Source organism: Eurosta solidaginis, chromosome 1 (genome assembly GCF_040869045.1).
Source record: "Eurosta solidaginis isolate ZX-2024a chromosome 1, ASM4086904v1, whole genome shotgun sequence".
NCBI classification, from domain to species: Eukaryota; Metazoa; Arthropoda; class Insecta; order Diptera; family Tephritidae; genus Eurosta; species Eurosta solidaginis.
Genome location: NC_090319.1, coordinates 194,052,235 through 194,073,162, shown reverse-complemented (window position 1 = coordinate 194,073,162; position 20,928 = coordinate 194,052,235). Strand labels below are relative to the sequence as shown.

The 20,928-nt window shown below is 34.9% G+C and overlaps 1 protein-coding gene across 8 annotated transcripts in view; it reads right to left on the bottom strand.

The window, feature by feature from the left end:
* The window catches only part of Nepl16 (Neprilysin-like 16), a 2,088,045-nt gene that overhangs the window by 1,845,009 nt on the left and 222,108 nt on the right, over window positions 1-20,928 (bottom strand). For all 8 annotated transcript variants that reach the window (XR_010948731.1, XR_010948732.1, XM_067760064.1 and 5 more), the window contains exon 3: window positions 16,095-16,482. Coding sequence is in view for 6 of the 8 variants with exons in the window: in XM_067760064.1 (XP_067616165.1) it covers window positions 16,095-16,482 (388 nt within the window). In the remaining 2 variants the exon portion in view is untranslated. The remainder of the gene's footprint in view (window positions 1-16,094; window positions 16,483-20,928) is intronic.

Here is a 20,928-nt window from a genome sequence, read left to right as displayed (position 1 = left end):
GAGCTGTGCTCAGCTGAGTATAAAAATTACAAAAGATACACTAACTCACAACTCGTTCGTAACTAAACAAAATTTACTCAGTCAAAGGATCGCAGAACAGAAGAGATCAACGCTTAAATGGAAAATCAAAAAGCTAAAATACGAACTAATGAAAAAACTGAGAGTTACAACTAACGATGATTGGTTCGTTAATAAAACTACTCTAGAATTTCCTGAAGAAGTGAAGTGGATACTCTCACTAGGGAACAAATTTGCTTTACCAACAACAAGATCAAATTTCTCACCAATACACCTGATAGCCGAAGTCAAACAACTGATCCAATCTCTAACCAATGAAAAAGAAATAGTGAGAAGGAGAGTAAGCAATATAATTATGCAATTCAAACGCAGCATAAATCATAACACATCGGAAAATTTTATATTAGCAGCTTTCCACCAGGCAAAAAGGTTTATCCTAATAAAAAAAAACGAGCTCATTATAACCGACGCAGACAAAGGTAACAAAACAGTGGCAATGTATAAAAGTGAGTACGAAGAAAAAATTAACCAACTCGTCTCAGACAAATACACATACAAAAAACAAGGATTGACCCAATAAACTCTCTCCAAAAGAAAAACAACAAAATAGTCGACGATCTGTACAAAGTAAACACATCACCTTTAGGGAGAAACAACAGCTTGTATGTTCTGCAGCCGCTGCACCAAGAATTTACGGATTACCGAAAATTAACAAACCACAAATTCCTTTACGTCTGATCTCCTCTTCAGTTATGGTCCCCTGCTATAAACTATCCAAACACATTGGCGAAATTCTGAAAACGTTGACAAATATAATATTAAAAACTCATTTATTCTAAAAGACAGGCTATCAAACATACACGTGTGTGAAAAAGAAGTTCTAGTATCTTTCGATGTCATCTCTTTGTGTACAAATATACCAACAATGCTAGCTTCAAAAATAATTACAAGTAGACAGGATTGACAATATAATTTCGGAGCTTAAACAACAATTCAAGGTAAACATCAAATTTATATGCAAAAAATGATGCGAACACAATTTTAGAAATTTTAAATAAGTACCGCAGTATATTACAATTTACGATGGAAATGGAAGTGAATTCCAAAATTCCGTTCCTGGACGTTTGCATACACAGGGAAAATCATAATCTTTTACTTGACTGGTATGCAAATCCCACTTCATCCGGGCGTCTGATAAACTACTTTTCATCGCAACCAAAAAAGTATAAAATCAACACGGCTAAGAACTTTATAAGTAAAGTATTGGCCATAAGCCAAAATAAATTTCACGAAACAAACTTAGAAAAACTAAACAAAATTCTAAGCAAAAATAATTACCGGAAAATTAGAATTAGTAGACCAGGAGATCATGAAAAGAAACTGCCGCAACCAAATAATAACAAATTCGGCACCACAAACACAAAAGAAATTTTTCAGCGCAACATACATACCACGACTTACCGAAAATGTTTACCACAGCATAGCAAAAACACCTAACACAGTACTACCTTACAGGTCAAACCACACCATGCCCATAATATATACAAGAACAATACATCCCACAGTGTTTCGTGTAGAACAAACTAGCTGGACAAAAACAAAGTTCTTATTCCAAGAAAAGTGTAATGAGAAATGAAAGAAAACAAACAAGATAACGGGATTTTTGCTTTTTTTTTTTGATATTTCTGCTCATATATATTGAGTAATTGAAGTAAGAAGGCAGGAGTGGCCGTAAAACGCATTGATTAATTTGCAAAATTCTTGTTGAATATTAAGCTTCATATTTCTTTTAAGTGAACACTTTTATATAATTTTTTTGATGGGTTGTAAGCTTGGAGGTAAGTAAAATTTTTTAATAGTAATTCTTTCACAATTAGAGTATTTTCAATATATTTAACATTCCGTTATTAAGAAGAAAAGGTATTTTTTCTCTATATTTTTGACTTTAGGGACAAAAAAGTTACATACATCCGCGGACGTCCGGGCTAAATTTTGCATATGTTATAGCCGCAAGTATTCTCCTTATAGTCGAAAGAAAAAATCATTGCGAATTCTTTGCACATCTATTTTTAATTTTTTTTGTAGATTTAGTTACCTCTACATATAAAATAGGATGTATGTACGTACCAGCTCCGACGAGATATTTTAACCTTTAAAGCTGATCTACAAACGGCAAAACCAATTTCCAGGTACAGGGAACAAACACACACAAAAATAAACGCGCAAGGTCAACAAGAGCACACCAAAAGCAAAAAGGCGGAGGTCACTAACTTCAACCTGCCACAACCTACCGCACCAGTCACCAAGGCATAAAAACAGGTACATACAAAGCAATCCTAATGCAGGTATAACCACACTGGAACGCTACACAAAACAACCCCATTTGTTAGCATCTACGCCAATACCTGAATGTAGTATAAATACTGCAAAACTGATAACAAATCAGAACGATCAACGACACTTAAGATGGCAGCACAACAATCATCAACTATTCACCCTGTCGGAAAATTAACAACACAAAGCAGTTTAGTTATAACCCTACCAAGAACGGAGTTTTTTGACATTTGGGTTCAACGTACGAAGGAAACCAGATATAAAGAATTATTGAGTTTTGTTGTACTTAAGTACGATTTAAGCGAAGCAGCCGAGTATTCGATAAAAAGTTTAAGCTTACAAATATCGGCATATTCGTCGAAGCTGGATCAAAAGTGGAACACTTCTGGAAGACATAAGGAGCGATTTTTGAATAAAAACTCGGAGTGACTTTCGGGTCCATACTTCACATTTACAATAACGGTGGATTCAAAGTTGCTATCAGACCAGCCAACCACTTCTTCAGGTTACCTTGGCCTCGGAAGACGAAAGAAGGACTTTGTTAGCTGCAGTGAAAAAACCAAACGGCGTCGAGTGGATGACCTCTTACAATCTTGAAGTCCTGGTGAATTACTTTATGCGGCAGAAGTATCAACGCGTATGTCCGGCAACAGAAATGTTGCTAACATTATAAAAAAATCACAGGAAACCACTCAAATATCCGGAAAAAAGATGACATGTGAGCCAGATGCAATATGCTTGAGCAATGTAGAAGCGTTAGCATACTACGTAGATAGCAAGTCGACGACTCATAGGTACAAAACGACTCGGAAGTGGAGCATCAAGGCAGGCCATAAAGTTTATCCATCATTTTATAGTCTAAGAAAAGCTAAGGCAGAATGCTATCCAAATGAAATTGATGTGGGTGAAACACGTGCGGATATTAAAGTCCAGTCCGTATTAGATAAAACTGTTGAGCGTTTCGTTTTAGCAAATCAAAAAGTTTTTGTTAGTTTATTACCTACAAACAGCAAGTGGGGTTGCGATGGAAGCTCTGACCATAGTACATATAAGCAAAAGTTTACATGCAGTTCTGACACTGATGAGTTTTTGTTTATATTTTCTTTCGTTCCTCTTCAATTACAGGATGAAAAAGGTATAATTGTTTGGCAGATTCCTCGATCTTCTTCTACCATGTATTGTCGTCCAATTAAATTAATTTTTCTAAACAAACAAAAGATAACCTATCCTAAAACTTTTTGTTGGATTAGGTTTTATTTAATTTAAATCTATTGTCTTTTCTACTTTGTATGATACTTTACTTTTAAGTTTTTGTAAAAAGTAATTTTCACATAATTAATTTAAATATTTACATTGTTATTATTATTATTGTAATTCACTTTTACATTCCTGACTGGTACTATAAAATAATTTTGTAAAAATTGTAGTGCCAGGATAAATACTCAAATAAATACAAAACATGTATGGACGTATGTAAAGTCACTCACATAAATAAGTAGACACCCCTTTTTGGAAAATTCTTACAATTTTCGCTTTCGCAATTTTATTTTAACTAATTTCTCATAAGAAAATTTGTCACGATCTATAACAAAAACTAAATTGTATTTAAAAAATGTTTGAAAAATTCGACGAATTTTCATATTTTAATTTATTTTCCATAAGAAAATTTGTCACGATCTATAACAAAAACTAAATTATATTTAAAAAATGTTTTAAGAATTCGACGAATTTTCATAAAAAATTTTAATTTTTTCCGAATTTTTAGAATTTTTTAGAGTATTGAGATTTGTAGTCCATTCAATTTAAGTACAATAAAGTAATATTCTTGACTCCTTTAAATTTTTTTGGATCTATGTCACTTATTCACATGAGTTACTGTATATGAAATAAGCAAATGTATGCATATGAAGTAAAATTTTGGAAAAAAATAAAAAAAAGAACATATGGCTGAAAAAATGACGTAGTTGTAATAAATGCCTGCATATGAAACGGAAAATCTCATAAAATAATTTTGTCCAGCTAGCTTGTTCTACACGAAACACTGTGCGCCCAGACGATTTCGGAAATAGCGTAACAAATCACACCTTTTTTGCACAACCAGCGGGTTAGGTTAGAATATACCCGCGGTAGGTATGCCTGTCGTAAGAGGCGACTAAAATACCAGATTAAAGGGGTTGGGTAGAGCAACTTTTCAGGTTGCCAGCGCAATATATAGCTTCTGCAAACCCAATTGTCAACCTCACCTTCGAACGGTGGGGAGCGGAGGGCAATTGGGAACACCAAGAAAGGCCAATTCCTCCTCCACTCCACCTCTCCTATCAACATTACCTAAAGGCTCTTCCTTTTTCTGCTTATAAATACGGGTGCCGATAGAAATTCTTTCCGAGCCGAATCACTTGATTTCGTTCTCAAAACACAACTTTGCCGGTGAAGCATTTGGTCTTTTGTGTTTATGTCAGCACTAAGCACTGTGTTTAGGTCAAAAGCTTATCATTAAGCCGTTGGCATCATCGGGAGGGCCACAAATCTGCCGGATAACTTTTTCTCGAATACTCCCTGAGCCATCACATATACCACCGACACCATTGTGATGTATGACAGGTATTATTAGGGACTCATTTGCATGATTTCAGTTCGTCTAGGGAGGACTTATTTGCAATAATTAACTAAGTGTAAATTAGCAATGCGAGCATCAGCTTCTTTGGAAAATATAGTCGGACGAGTGCATGCCCTCAAACTGCGGGATCCCTCAGAGCGGCTTGAGACCTGGTGAATTGTCCATCGACCAGACTTTAACAATGCGCCAAATCTTTGAAAAAAACCCGCGAAAAAAGAACTGATACACATCACTTCTTCGTCGATTTTAAGGCCGCCTTCTACAGCACGAAAAGGAGCTGCCTTAATAACGCTTTGTCTTAAATTGTTTTCCCCGCAAAACATATACGGCTGTGCAAAATGACGTTGAGCAACACCATCATTTCAGTAAGAATTTGGAAGCACTTCTTCGAGCCGTTGGAAACTAACGAGGTCTTGCACTGGGTCACCATGTATCGGGCGATTTCTTTAATTTGATAGTAGAGAAAATTATACTAGCTGCAGAACTTAACCGCTCTGGAACCATATTCTATAAAAGCGTGCAATTACTGGCGTATGCTAACGGCATTAATATCATCGGCCTGAACACCCGCTCCGTAAGTTCCGTTACTTGAAAGAGGAAAAGAAGCGGAGAAGATTCATTTGGTGGTGAATGAGGACGAAGTGCTTGATGTCATCGAGCAAAGAGTCAGCGCATTTGCGCCTTGGCAACCAAATTACTGTTATCAGCCATAGTTTCGAAAAAGTAAAAGACTTTTTTTATTTGGGAACCAGCATTAACACAATCAACAACATCAGCTCTGTAATCTAGCGAAGAACCACTCTTGCCTATAAATGCTACTTTGGACTAGGTAGCAATTGAAAAGTAAAGTACTCTCTTGGCAAACGAAAATCATGCTCAACAAGTCACTTATCATACACCTCCTGCTATATGGTGCGCAAGTATGACTATGACAACGTCAGACGAAGCGGGTATATTCGAGAGAAAAGTTCTTCGAAATACTTAATGGCCTCTATGCGTTGACGATGGCGTGTATGGAAACATATTTAATGATGAGCTGGACGAGCGTTACGCAGACATCAACATAGCGAACGCAGACAAACACAGCAGCTACGCTGGCTAGGTAATATTATGCGAATGAGAGATTACGCTCCGGCCAAGATGGTATTTTAATCGGAACCCGCCTATGGAATCAGAGGGCGGCCGCCACTCCGCTGGAGGGACCAGGTGGAAAACGCTTTAAACTCAGTTGATGAAACCAATTGGCGCCAGTAGGCAGAGAGTCGAAGGGACTGGCGCGTCTTGTTGTACGGCCATAACGGTTTAAACGGTTAAGCATTTATTAAGTAGAAGGCAGCAATTGTGGCAAAGATGATTATCTATATATTAATACGCTAACAAAATTTCCAAACAAACAATTGACAGGCGGTTTCGCATAGTTAGCATACGTAAAATCATATAAAAGTGATATTAATCGATTCGTATAGATCAGCTGCAGTGCATAGGCCTATTTTTGTTAACAAATATTACTCTATTTGTCTATAATTAATAGAAAAAGGTTTCTGTAAATCCAATAATCTCTCCAAATTTGGATATTTACTTTCTTGCACAAAAGCGCGCCATCTTTGGACAAATTATGTAAGTGCTCTAAGCCACAAACCTATATAAGCGTGAAAGATTAAAACATGGTTTCCCATTGTTGCAACTTACCTATAATAGCCTTTACCAAAATCCTAAATAATTGTTCCAAAATAATTTTTAGCGTACCAAAAAATCTTAAATAGAATTAATTTCTGACCTGCCCATTTTTTGTGGCAAATTTCACTCACACGTAAATACATAAGTCTTTATTTAACAGATTCCGTGTTTTTTATTTTAGTTGTTTACAAAAAAACATGAAAATTCCACGACGCTAATATAGACAAAATATATAGAATCCTAAGAAAAAACAATTACCCGATAAATTTAACACGCGAACTTATAGACCAGGAGACCATGAAAAACAACAACCAACCCGATAAAAGAACAAGTACTGAAGTACAAACACAAAAAAAATTCTACAGCGTTACATACATTCCAAAATTGACAGAAAATACTCATCGCAATATAGCAAAAACACAACACACAACCCTTGCTTACAAATCAAACCACACCGTCTCTACAATATATACAAAAACAAAACATCCTATACAGGCTCAACAACAAAACAACGTTATATACGAGATAAAATGCAAAGGAAGAGAACATGAAAAATGCGATAAAATATATATTGGCACAACAAAGCGAGCCTTAGCTGTTAGACTGGGAGAACATGAAGCTGACATAAAAAAAACAAAAGACCAGCACAGCGTTATCACAGCATATGTTGACACGTGGTCATACAGCTGATTTTAAAAACGCGAAAATTATAGACAAAGAAAAGAGAATAACAAAAAGATACACATTGGAAAGCCTGAGAATAATGGAAAGACGAGGAAAGACAATGAACAAACGCGAGGATACAGAAAACATTGCTGCCGCCTACATAGCATGTTTACAAATATAAAAATAATAATATTTAGTATTGACAATACTACCATGATGGTTAGATGGTACTGATTATAGTTTATTCATGTATATGTTTAAGTGACTAATGTTTTTGTTGTTTTATGTTCATGTTTTCGATACGAAATCCAATAGTGTAAGTGTTTCTTGTTAAAAATTTTTACTCATTTAACTATCTTGTAATTGTAACCTTTGATTGTGGCAGGGATTTTTTAAAAGAAATACCCCCCTGAAGATGCTAACAAATATTAGCGAAACGTTGGGATAATAGTGGAATAATCTAGTTTTATTTGCACGCTGGACTTAAATCAGAAAAGCCTGTTATTGATAAATTTTATATTGAAATCACAAATAATGAGTTCACTTTTGTTGAAACTAACTAATTTATTTATAACAATTAATAAAATTTGCCCCAAAATGTTTTTGCATTTGCAGATTTAATCGTCATTTTAGATAAAGTATGTCTTATACTGAACAAAAAAAAAGTTACAAAAATATAACATTAAATTTTTTATATTGCCTTTTATGCTAATTTATTTTATTTCTTATTTTATTTAATTATATATTGTCTTATGTCAAATTGGTTTATTATTATTATTTAAATGCAACTTGACTAAATCGGAAAGTTTCACGTTGTATATTAAACGAAACAAAAAAAGGTCCCAAAAACATTTTTGATTTTAGGTCAAAACGGCAACCGGCATCATAGCGGCCGTATTGCATAGGCAGTACATTACCCACTATCTATATATTAATAAGCTAACAAAATTTCCAAACAAACAATTGACAGGCGGTTTCGCATAGTTAGCATACGTAAAATCATATAAAAGTGATATTAATCGATTCGTATAGATCAGCTGCAGTGCATAGGCCTATTTTTGTTAACAAATATTACTCTATTTGTCTATAATTAATAGAAAAAGTTTTCTGTAAATCCAATAATCTCTCCAAATTTGGATATTTACTTTCTTGCACAAAAGCGCGCCATCTTTGGACAAATTATGTAAGTGCTCTAAGCCACAAACCTATATAAGCGTGAAAGATTAAAACATGGTTTCCCATTGTTGCAACTTACCTATAATAGCCTTTACCAAAATCCTAAATAATTGTTCCAAAATAATTTTTAGCGTACCAAAAAATCTTAAATAGAATTAATTTCTGACCTGCCCATTTTTTGTGGCAAATTTCACTCACACGTAAATACATAAGTCTTTATTTAACAGATTCCGTGTTTTTTATTTTAGTTGTTTACAAAAAAACATGAAAATTCCACGACGCTAATATAGACAAAATATATAGAATCCTAAGAAAAAACAATTACCCGATAAATTTAACACGCGAACTTATAGACCAGGAGACCATGAAAAACAACAACCAACCCGATAAAAGAACAAGTACTGAAGTACAAACACAAAAAAAATTCTACAGCGTTACATACATTCCAAAATTGACAGAAAATACTCATCGCAATATAGCAAAAACACAACACACAACCCTTGCTTACAAATCAAACCACACCGTCTCTACAATATATACAAAAACAAAACATCCTATACAGGCTCAACAACAAAACAACGTTATATACGAGATAAAATGCAAAGGAAGAGAACATGAAAAATGCGATAAAATATATATTGGCACAACAAAGCGAGCCTTAGCTGTTAGACTGGGAGAACATGAAGCTGACATAAAAAAAACAAAAGACCAGCACAGCGTTATCACAGCATATGTTGACACGTGGTCATACAGCTGATTTTAAAAACGCGAAAATTATAGACAAAGAAAAGAGAATAACAAAAAGATACACATTGAAAAGCCTGAGAATAATGGAAAGACGAGGAAAGACAATGAACAAACGCGAGGATACAGAAAACATTGCTGCCGCCTACATAGCATGTTTACAAATATAAAAATAATAATATTTAGTATTGACAATACTACCATGATGGTTAGATGGTACTGATTATAGTTTATTCATGTATATGTTTAAGTGACTAATGTTTTTGTTGTTTTATGTTCATGTTTTCGATACGAAATCCAATAGTGTAAGTGTTTCTTGTTAAAAATTTTTACTCATTTAACTATCTTGTAATTGTAACCTTTGATTGTGGCAGGGATTTTTTAAAATAAATACCCCCCTGAAGATGCTAACAAATATTAGCGAAACGTTGGGATAATAGTGGAATAATCTAGTTTTATTTGCACGCTGGACTTAAATCAGAAAAGCCTGTTATTGATAAATTTTATATTGAAATCACAAATAATGAGTTCACTTTTGTTGAAACTAACTAATTTATTTATAACAATTAATAAAATTTGCCCCAAAATGTTTTTGCATTTGCAGATTTAATCGTCATTTTAGATAAAGTATGTCTTATACTGAACAAAAAAAAAGTTACAAAAATATAACATTAAATTTTTTATATTGCCTTTTATGCTAATTTATTTTATTTCTTATTTTATTTAATTATATATTGTCTTATGTCAAATTGGTTTATTATTATTATTTAAATGCAACTTGACTAAATCGGAAAGTTTCACGTTGTATATTAAACGAAACAAAAAAAGGTCCCAAAAACATTTTTGATTTTAGGTCAAAACGGCAACCGGCATCATAGCGGCCGTATTGCATAGGCAGTACATTACCCACTATCTATATATTAATAAGCTAACAAAATTTCCATACAAACAATTGACAGGCGGTTTCGCATAGTTAGCATACGTAAAATCATATAAAAGTGATATTAATCGATTCGTATAGATCAGCCGCAGTGCATAGGCCTATTTTTGTTACAAATATTACTCTATTTGTTTATAATTAATAGAAAATGTTTTTTGTAAATCCAACAATCTCTCCAAATATGGATATTTACTTTCTTGCACAAAAGCGCGTCATCTTTGGGCAAATTATGTAAGTGCTCTAAGACACAAACCTACATAAGCGCACGCGCCATTGTTGCCACTTACCTATAATAGCCTCTACCAAAATCCTAAATAATTGTTCCAAAATAATTTGTAGCGTACCAAAAAATCTTAAATAGAATTAATTTCTTACCTGCCCATTTTTTGTGGGAAATTTCACTTACATGTAAATACAAAGTCTTTATTTAACAGATTCTTTATTTTTTATTTTAGTTGTTTACAAAAAAACATGAAATCGCAAATAATGAGTTAACTTTTGTTGAAACTAACTAATTTATTTATAACAATTAATGGCAAATTTGCCCCAAAATGTTTTTGCATTTGCAAATTTAATCCTCATTTTAGATAAAGTAAGTCTTATACTGAATAAAAAAAAAAGTTACAAAAGTATAACATTAATTTTTTATATTGTTTTTTATGCTAATTTATTTAATTTCTTATTTTATTTTGTTATATATTCTTTTATTTCAACTTAAGTTATTATTATTCAAATGCAATTTAACTGAATCGGAAAATTTCACGTTGTATATTAAATGAAAAAAAAAAACGTTCCAAAAACGTTTTTGATTTTAGGGCAAAACGGCAACCGGCATCATAGCGGCCGTATTGCATAGGCAGTATATTACCCACTATCTATATATTAATACGCTAACAAAATTTCCATACAAACAATTGACAGGCGGTTTCGCATAGTTAGCATACGTAAAATCATATAAAAGTGATATGAATCGATTCGTATAGATCAGCCGCAGTGTATAGGCCTATTTTTGTTGACAAATGTTACTCTATTTGTTTATGATTAATAGAAAAAGTTTTTTGTAAATCCAACAATCTCTCCAAATATCGATATTTACTTTCTTGCACAAAAGCATGCCATCTTTGGACAAATTATGTAAGTGCTCTATCCGAAGATTAGAATCTTCATATTTCCACAATGATCACATTAAAAGCCGGAAAAAAGTCTAAGTGCACTTATTGCGTTTTTATATGGAACTGTTTGTTCACTTCACTTAATTTCAAGTAATTTCACCATAATTCTATGTCAATTTCATTTGATTTTACAAAATTTTTATATTGTTGTTTAAGGAGCTCCATACCAAAACGTTATAATTACATGTGAAAAGTTTGTAGAAAATTTAAGAAAATACAATCAAGAAGTACAAAGTCTTAGATAAAATTCAAAATTTTACAGAAAAATTTAAGTAGGTTAGACCAGTCTGCTATATTTCCAACACTTGATGCATAGACTGAGTTGAAAAAAATACACGTTGGTCGAATTTCGACCACAGGCGATACTAGTTTGTTTTAATAATTGAATAAAGTACGTCTTCATCAGTTGTGACACTCCATATAAGAGGTTTTCCTTTTGTATCGCCATTCCCTGTGACAGAAGCATAGAGATGTCATTTCTTTTCGAAACTTTGGGTGAAAACAAAGGAAATGGTGGGGCAGGATTTCGGTTATTGAATACAACAAGTGAGGAAGTCTAGGTTCGGGTGAAAACGATCATTACATACCCAGCTGTACATTGCTGTTGTTGTTTGTTTTGTGTGCTTAATAGCGCTACAAGGCTGCGCAATAATACATGGTTATATTCTGAACTAATTTTCATTTAAGAGAAGCAAAAAGGATAAAGAGGCTAGCGTGTAAGGTCGGCGGAGGCCGCAAATTTAGCGAGAGAGCGTGTCCTTATAAGACAGCTCGATCCCAGCGACGCCCAAATAAGGGATATAAACCAACGCATCGGATCGCTTGTGGATGAAGACAAGCGGGTGAAATGGGAAGAGCACCTAAGCGGTTGTAACATCTCTGCCGGTGTAGGTAAGCTTTGGTCCACCGTAAAGTCCCTATCGAATGCCTCTAAGCACAGTGAAAAAATTTCCATCGCCTTTGGCGATAAAGTGCTGTCGGATGGGAAAAAATGCGCGAGCGCTTTTTGCCAACAATATATAATGCATTCTCCGGTCGACAAAGTTAGGCGGATGGCCAACAGACACGCACATGAACATAAATTCAGCGCGTATCCAATTACCATCACCGCCAAAGAGGTTGAGGATGCCATCGGCAAAGCTAAACCATCTAAAACAGTGGGCCCAGACGGCATAGCCATGCCTATGCTTAAAAGCCTAGGAAACGAGGGTTTCAAATATTTAGCACATGTCTTCAACCTGTCTTTTTCCACCTTTGTCATTCCCGAAACATGGAAAATGGCCAAGGTTGTCCCGCTACTAAAGCCTGGAAAACCAGCTAACATGGGGGAGTTATATCGCCCGATATCTCTCCTATCGTTAGTAGCCAAGACGCTTGAAGGCATTTTCTCCCCTACTTCAAAGCAAATTTGCAGTTAGCCTGTCATCAGCATGGCTTCAGAAAAATTCATAGCACCACCACCGCACTAAGTGCCATTAGCATCCAGATAAATTGCGGTTTGAATCAAAACCCCCACCATAGAACTGTACACGTTGCGCTAGACCTATCAAAAGCTTTTGATAGCGTCAACCATGGCACTTTACTGCAAGACGTGGAAGGGTCTACCCTTCCCCCATGTCTTAAAAGGTGGACCGCATATTATCTGGGTGGTCGGCAGGCATCGTTGCAATTTAGAAACGGAACATCAAAACCAAGAAGAATTAAACAAGGGGTGCCACAGGGTGGTGTCATATCCCCACTTTTGTTTAACTTCTACATATCAAAGCTACCTTCGCCACCAGAAGGAGTTACTATCGTTTCCTACGCCGATGACTGCACAATAATGACCACAGGACCAGGCCCATAGATCCATGAGCTTTGCAACAGAATAACCGGCTACCTCCTTGATCTCTCCAGTTTTTTCGCCTCGCTAAACCTGGCATTATCACCGACTAAATCCTCGGCGACCTTATTTACAACATTAACGTCCCAAATGTCGACCAATTTGAACATCCAAGTCGATGGCACTACGCTACCGACTGTGCTACACCCCAAAATCTTGGGTATGACGTTTGATCAGGATCTACATTTTAGTGAGCATGCAGCCGAAATTGTACCGAAAATCCAAAGCCGTAATAAAATCCTCAAATGTCTTGCTGGCAGTACTTGGGGAAAAGACAAAGAAAGGCTCATTACTACTTACAAAGCAATTGGCCAGCCGAATGCATGCTACTTGTCCCCTATATGGTCGCCAAGCCTAAAAACTACTCACTGGCAGAAGCTACATGCCTGCCAAAATACTGCTCTCAGAACCGCCACGGGCTGTCTTCTTATGCCCACAGAAGACCATCTACATAATGAGGCAAGAATACTCCCCATCAGGGAGAGAAATGAGATGCTAACCAAACAGTTCCTGTTGAATACCCAGAAACCTGGGCATCCCAACAGACATCTATCTGATTGATGGGCCAAACCGCCCAGGGGCTTAAGGGGTCATCTCCGTAAGCATTATTAGGAAATACGGCACCTGAGAACTCAACCGTATGAAGCCAAAAAATACAAGCAGGTCCTCAGTGAACTCCACAAACAGGTGTCGGACCTTTATGCCACGAATTGCCCGGTGAATCCAGTACTCAAAGGAAAATACCCAAAACTTGCGGAAGTGGAACGCACACTCCGCAGGAAAACGCGAGTCACTCTAGCTCAACTTCGATCAGGATACTGTAACAGGTGAAACTTTTACCTATCCAGAATCAACCCCGATATACAAATTGTATGCCCTACTTACATGTGTTCCTACATTACACCAACCATCTCTTTAATTGTAATATGGAACCAACGCCTCTAGCAACCCTCTCATTATGGTCCACCCCTGTTGAAACAGCAAGTTCCTTGGACTCCCGTTGGAGGATATTGATGACAATTTGTGATCGGTCGCACCTATTGGATGGGCGAAGCACTGCTACAACAACAACAACAACAACAGCGGGTAATAATGCTGTTTATTTTAAAATAAAGATACAACAGAACAATAAACATAAACACACAAGTGCCATTGTACTAAAAAGCGTTATTACAAAAAAAGGGGAGGGTTATTAACGAGATTTTCCAACTTTTACTAGAAATAGCTCATTACCTGCATCTACGCATATTGAAAATATTTCCTGTTAAAAGGCATACATGTGCACCAAATTTTTCGTCGAGTTATGGCTCCAAAAACGTCGGGAAATGCATTGTAAGAAAGGGAAAGTGCCGCCAATTTTTCAAGATTTGAATTTTTCCCCATTTCTTGTTATAATGGCACAAAATACGATTGGTACAAAATTATTTTTCGCTAAGATTTAACTTTATATTTTTGCCTACGACCCGTTTGAAATTCATTTAATAAAAGTGGGCGTGGTCCTTAAAAAATCTTATCCATTTTTACTAGAAATATTTCCTGCTATAAGAAAAATATGTGTACCAAATTTTGTTACGATATGTAAATTTTTCTTCGAGTTGTGGCTCCCGAAACATTGAAAATTGCTTAGACAAAAAAAGGGACGGTGCCACACCCATTTTAAAAAATTTTAGGGTTTTCCAATTTAATGTTATAATTCAATTTAGAAAGTAAAATTCTATTGTCACAAAGCTCTTTTTCGCTAAGATATAGCTTGTTATTTTCGTCTATGACCCTTTTTTATAAAATTGGGCGTGGTCTTTAACCGATCTCGTCCATTTTCTTTAGATATATTTTCTGCTAGGGGAAAATTTGTGTACCAAATTTTATTACGATCCGTTAATTTCTCTTCAAGTTACGGCTCCCGAAACATAGAACATTGCTTAGTCATAAAAGGGGCGATGCCACGCCCATTTTTTTATATTTGAAGTTTTTCCTATTTATTGTTATTAATCCACTTGGGAAATGAAATATCATTGATATAAAGCTCTTTTTTGTAAAGATATAGCTTATTTTATTCGTCCACGTCCCTTTTAAAAATTGTATATATAAAAGTGGACGTAGTCCTTAACCATATAGTAAAAGCAACCTCTCTGCCGAATTTTTTTACGATAGGTTTAACGATTTTCGATTTATGATTAATAATATTTGCAAAATTGATTTTATCACAAGTGGGCGATGCCACGCCCATTAAAAATTTTTTTTTTCAAATTTTTATCAAGAGTCTCAATATCAGCCCACACGTCAAATTTCAACATTCTGGGTGTATTATTTACTAAATAATCCGATTTCGCTCATTTTCAATACCAATCTATTATGTGTCCAGATAAGCTCGTGTACCAAGTTTGGTGAAGATATCTCAATATTTACTCACGTTATCGTGTTAACGGACAGACGGACGGACATGGCTCAATCAAATTTTTTTCGATACTGATGATTTTGATATATGGAGTCTATAGCTATCTCGATTACTTTATACATGTACATTGTACAGTGTACAACCAACCGTTATCCAATCAAAGTTATAATACCCTGTGTACAAGTACAGCTGGGTATAAAAACAAAAAAATGTAAAGAGCAATATATCGGCACTCTGATGTTTGTGAGTGTAGCTGGCCTTTAGTAACAATATAGGAGTATTACATATATGACTAAAACAAACTTTTTTTAACACCTGGCATCTCTTAGTTTTTCCAATTTGCGTCAGTAGTCGTGAAGCACAGATGCCTGGTGCGTTTTGTAGCGAGGCTGGCAAAATGGCCAACACGATTTAGCTCAAAATTGATTTTCAATAAGTCATTAATGAATTTAGTACATAATATTTCTACATACGCTGCATCTCAATATCAACATTTCCTTGGATACTACGAAGTAATGATGGTGTGCCTCCTCCAAACTTAAATGAGCAGCTGAAATTCTTAAAATGCGAACAAGGATCCAGGTTCCAATCAATTTTAGCATGGATACTCGAGGCAACTATTTTACAAATTTCCTCTGAGCAGGTAGGTGGATTTAATGACGTTGTAGTACATTCACTACTTGTCGCAAAACATTCCTTTGGGAGCCGGGAGGGAGCTGTGCTTATCAAAAATAGAATTGGAGAGGCTACTAACAATGTAGTTACCACAAAAGTGGCCGCTGTTATGGCAATTTTGTGAACAGTGTCGGATATGTGTAACCATATACAAGGAGCGCAACAAATCCATCCGAGCATTGCATTCTGCAAAGAAAAAGTAGGCATAAATGTAAATGTGTACGAGTTAGGTAAGCAGGAAAATTCAAAATCATTCTTAAACTTTAACAATTAAGAGGAATCAGGGAACGTACATACATATATAATAAGTTTTGTTTACTAAGCTGATCTAGCTTACGCCAGGTTGAAATATTTTTCATAATCGGGTTAAATGACAAAGTTTTCTTTTTTTTGCTCTATTTCTTGTTTCATGAGCCTGCTCAAAATTGAACTAGAGCAATCTAGGTCACAAATTTCTTCGCCAGCTCTTTGTGAAAAACAAATCTGTAATTTGTGGATTAAAAACTTAATTAATTGATATCAAAATGAAATCAAATAAAAAAATATTAAAAGTAAATAATTTATTGAAAGCAGAATTTTCGTTATTAAGGTAATTTGTTTTATTGCTCGAGGTCAAGGCCTAACAAGACTTTTTTAACAAAAAAATTTTGACAATTGCCAAGGCTCGTTGTATAGATGAATTTCGGGAACTGCTAAATTCCTTCACCGGCAACGTTTAGGCGCCGCTGTTATAACCATTCAGCTATCACAGCGGTTGTTTGCTTGTCTTCATTTTTTCTACTTTTATTTAGTTTCTTGCCAATTGATTTTCACAGCGCTGTGACATTTGTCGAAGAAACGACGTGGACATTGTACTTGTTTTTATGGCATTGATGTCATAGCAACATATTCATTGACACTTTTTCCCCGTGCTCTGGGATGTATTAACAATTTTTGTTTTTTTTGTTGTATTAACGACAAAGAAACTCCCCGAAGGTTTTGGGTAGTGTTATCGATGTTGATGGTCATTTGCCGGATATAGATCCGGTACGTTCCGGTAACAAAACCACATTAAACCTTCTAGGCCATCCCGCCACCCACCCTAGTTCCATGACGAACTTGGGGTCGCCAGAGCCTCGCCGGCTAAATATGTATGTATGTGTATGATACATTCATATTACTAACATGATTACCCTCGCGTAGGTGAGGTTGACAATTGGGCTGCGGAAGCTTTGATGCTATACAGCTTTATATTGCGCTTATCAACCCCTTAAATCCCTATCGGCCTATTGATAAGATCGCGGGTTCGAATCGAGATCAAGGTCTAACAATAACTTTTATATTTTTATTAGGGTAGTGATAATTTTTTTTCTTAATTGAAAAAAACTTTTATTTTTAATTAATATAGTTGAAAGAATATTAATATAGCTCATTTTCATCGGCAATGTTTAGGCCCTGCTGTTATAACCACAGCGGATGTTTGTTTGCCTTCATTACTTCTACTTCTGTTCTTGCCCATTGATTTTCCCAGCGCTGTGACATCTGATGAAGAAATGATATGGCTATTGGACTTTATTTATGGCAATGATGCTATAGTGTCACATTTATTGACACTTTTTCTGTGCTCTGGGATTTATTGACCATTTTTGTTGTTTTATTGATTTATTCATTTGTAAGATCTCGGTTTCGAATCGAGCTCAATGCCTTACAATAATGTTTTATCTTTATTTTTGTTATGATACATTTTTTCTTAATTAAAACAATGCTTTTTTATAATTGAAAAATTGTATTTGGTTTTTGGAATAGTGACATATTTATTGACACTTTTTCCCCATGCTTTGGGATGTATTAAACATTTTTGTTGTTTTATCGGCCTATTGATTTTTAATATTCTAGTCTACTTTTAAACTTCTTTTATATAAAAGTAGGCGTAGTCTTTAACCGACCCCGTCCATTTTTACCAGAAATATTTCCTGCTGTAAGGAAAATATTGGTAGCCAATTTTATTAAGATATGTTAATTTTTCTTCGAGCCATGACTTCCGGAACATAGAAAATTGCTCAGTCAGCATCAGCCCCTTGTGCCACGTCCGTTTTAATAAAAAATTATATTTGCTAACTTATTGTTATAGTTACATTTAGAAAGTAAATAACCATTAATATTAAGCCCTTTTTTATTTAATTATTTATAGCTTATTTTATTCTTCAACGACACCTTTAAAAATCTTTTCTATAAAATTAGGCGTTGTCCTTAACCAATTTCGTTAATTTATCTCCGAAGCATTCCTGATAGTAAAGGCAAGCTCTCTGCTGAATTTTGTTATGATAGGTTTAACGGTTTTATGTTTAATAATATTTGTAAAATTGATTTATTCACAAGTTAGCTGTGCCCCCCCCCCCCCCCCCCCCATTTTCAAAAATTATTCCGAATTTTTACCAGAGTCTAAATATCAGTCCATTCATGAAATTTCAACTTTCTAAGTAGGTGTATTGTTTAGAATAAAATTGAGTTTTCCAAAATGTTATATATATATATATAAAGACGAAATAAAAATAAGCAGTTCATTTATATTAATTGACAAAAACCAGCAAAAAAAATGTATCCTTGTGCAAAGACATATTCTCACTGAAATTTGTATTTGTGTTTATTTGAAAATTTGTTCATAGCACAACAATTTGATATTTGATTTAAAAATTTTGACTTAGACTCCACTTAGACCGATATCATCTGCTTTAGGCGTACCATGTTACAAACTTTCAAAGCAAATTGAACATACCTTAAAAACATAATTTGTAGTAACCTGAATGTCAAAAATTCCCTCCAACTAAAACACAACCTCCAAGATGTTAGCATAGCAGAAGATGAAATTCTAATATCGTTTTATGTGGTTCCCCTTTTTACATACGTTCCTATACTAATAGCTATTCGCACAATAATGTGAAAATGGGAAACACTAAACAACACAATACTTCAACAAATAAACAATTTAAACCTTGCCTCGAATTCTGCTTGAGGGACAACAATTATTTTATATACGATGGCAAATTATATCAACAGGGATACGGAATGCCTATGGGCCAAATTACTTGACGACAGCAAAACCGAGCTCAAATCCTAGAACATATACATCAATTACATAAATAAGTATGTAAACGATATATTTGCAATAATTAAGACAAAGGACGTGGAAGAAATTTTAAAAACTTTTAACGCACCATAAACACCCAAAACTCCAATTCACTATAGAAATTTAATATTTTAAAATTTGAAAAAAAAAAATGTTCAAACAAGCTAAAATATTTTTCTTTTTGACAATGTAGTCCAGTTCGTGTACGCGAGTACTATCAAATTCAATAAAATTTTGTTCATTACACTTCGGTTTTATCATGCTCGTTCAGGGCGAGATCAAGGGCAAGAAGCCCTCGAGAGATGACGAAAGAGCTATTCTAAGTCTGTTGATTCATCATCCTGTGAAGCGCAAAATGGTCAACTTACTGCAGCTATCGCATGCATAGAAACCTCGAATCCAATGGAACAGTTTCTGACTTTTATTCCAAATGGTGGCCCACGACTTAAAAAATGACAGATTACGTTTTTACCAAAAAGATAGCATTGATATATAAGACTGTCGTTATATGTCTTACTAACTATGCCCAAACATGAGCCGCCAGTATAATGGAATGGAGACAAGAATCTTAGAAGTGAATGATAATGCGGATTATATTTCATGCATGGGATATTCTACAAATGTAGATGGTAATGCAGCAGCCAGCGCGTGCTTCCATGCAGACCATTTTAAATTTTGTACCAAAGCTTGGGTGATACTCGCTGGTCAGGTCGTGCTGATGCTGTAAACCAAAAAGAAATGCGTTCGGTACATACGAAGAGACTTTAAACAGTCTTTAAAGACCAGCGAATATGAGTCTGTACGAGTTCGATAAGCAACCACTTGGCTTTCAAGCACCGCCTGAAACTTTTCTCCCTGTTATTGATGAATTAATATAGGTGCGTTTGAAGACGAAATTGCCTCTCACAAGCTAGTTTTTGGGAGATTCTATTTTATTGGTGAACTGATGGTCATGGAATCAAAAGAATTCGAACTAGAGGCTAAGAAGCTTTTGTAAACATAATATTAAAATGTTTTTGTTTTCGATAAGGGAATGTACCTAGATTTTATTTTCTTTCTGTGACACTATGCAGCTGCAGTCTCAAAAATTTTATAGGATGTCTTCTTTTCATTGTGAATTCAAAATTCACTGCCAGCATATTGTTATAGCAATATAGGAGTACTACATATATACTATTTGACAAACCATTATTTTATTTTGAAATAATACTTGATATTGTACCGAATATTAGCATCACCAAATGGCCAGATTGAAGTAGCAAATCGTGAACACAGCCGAGCACATAGATCTGTAGAGGAAAATTTTAAGCAACTGCTAGAGAGCTATTATTTCCCAAACATGAAAAAATTACTTAACTCTATTGTTAAAAATTGCAAAACTTGAATGGAAAATAAATACAATAGGAAACTCGCTGACACTCTTATTGGAGAAACTCCTATTCCCGAATATTCCGGACAAATATTGCATATTGATGTTTTTTCCACGGACAAGCAACATTTCTTGACTTCTATCGATAAGTTCTCAA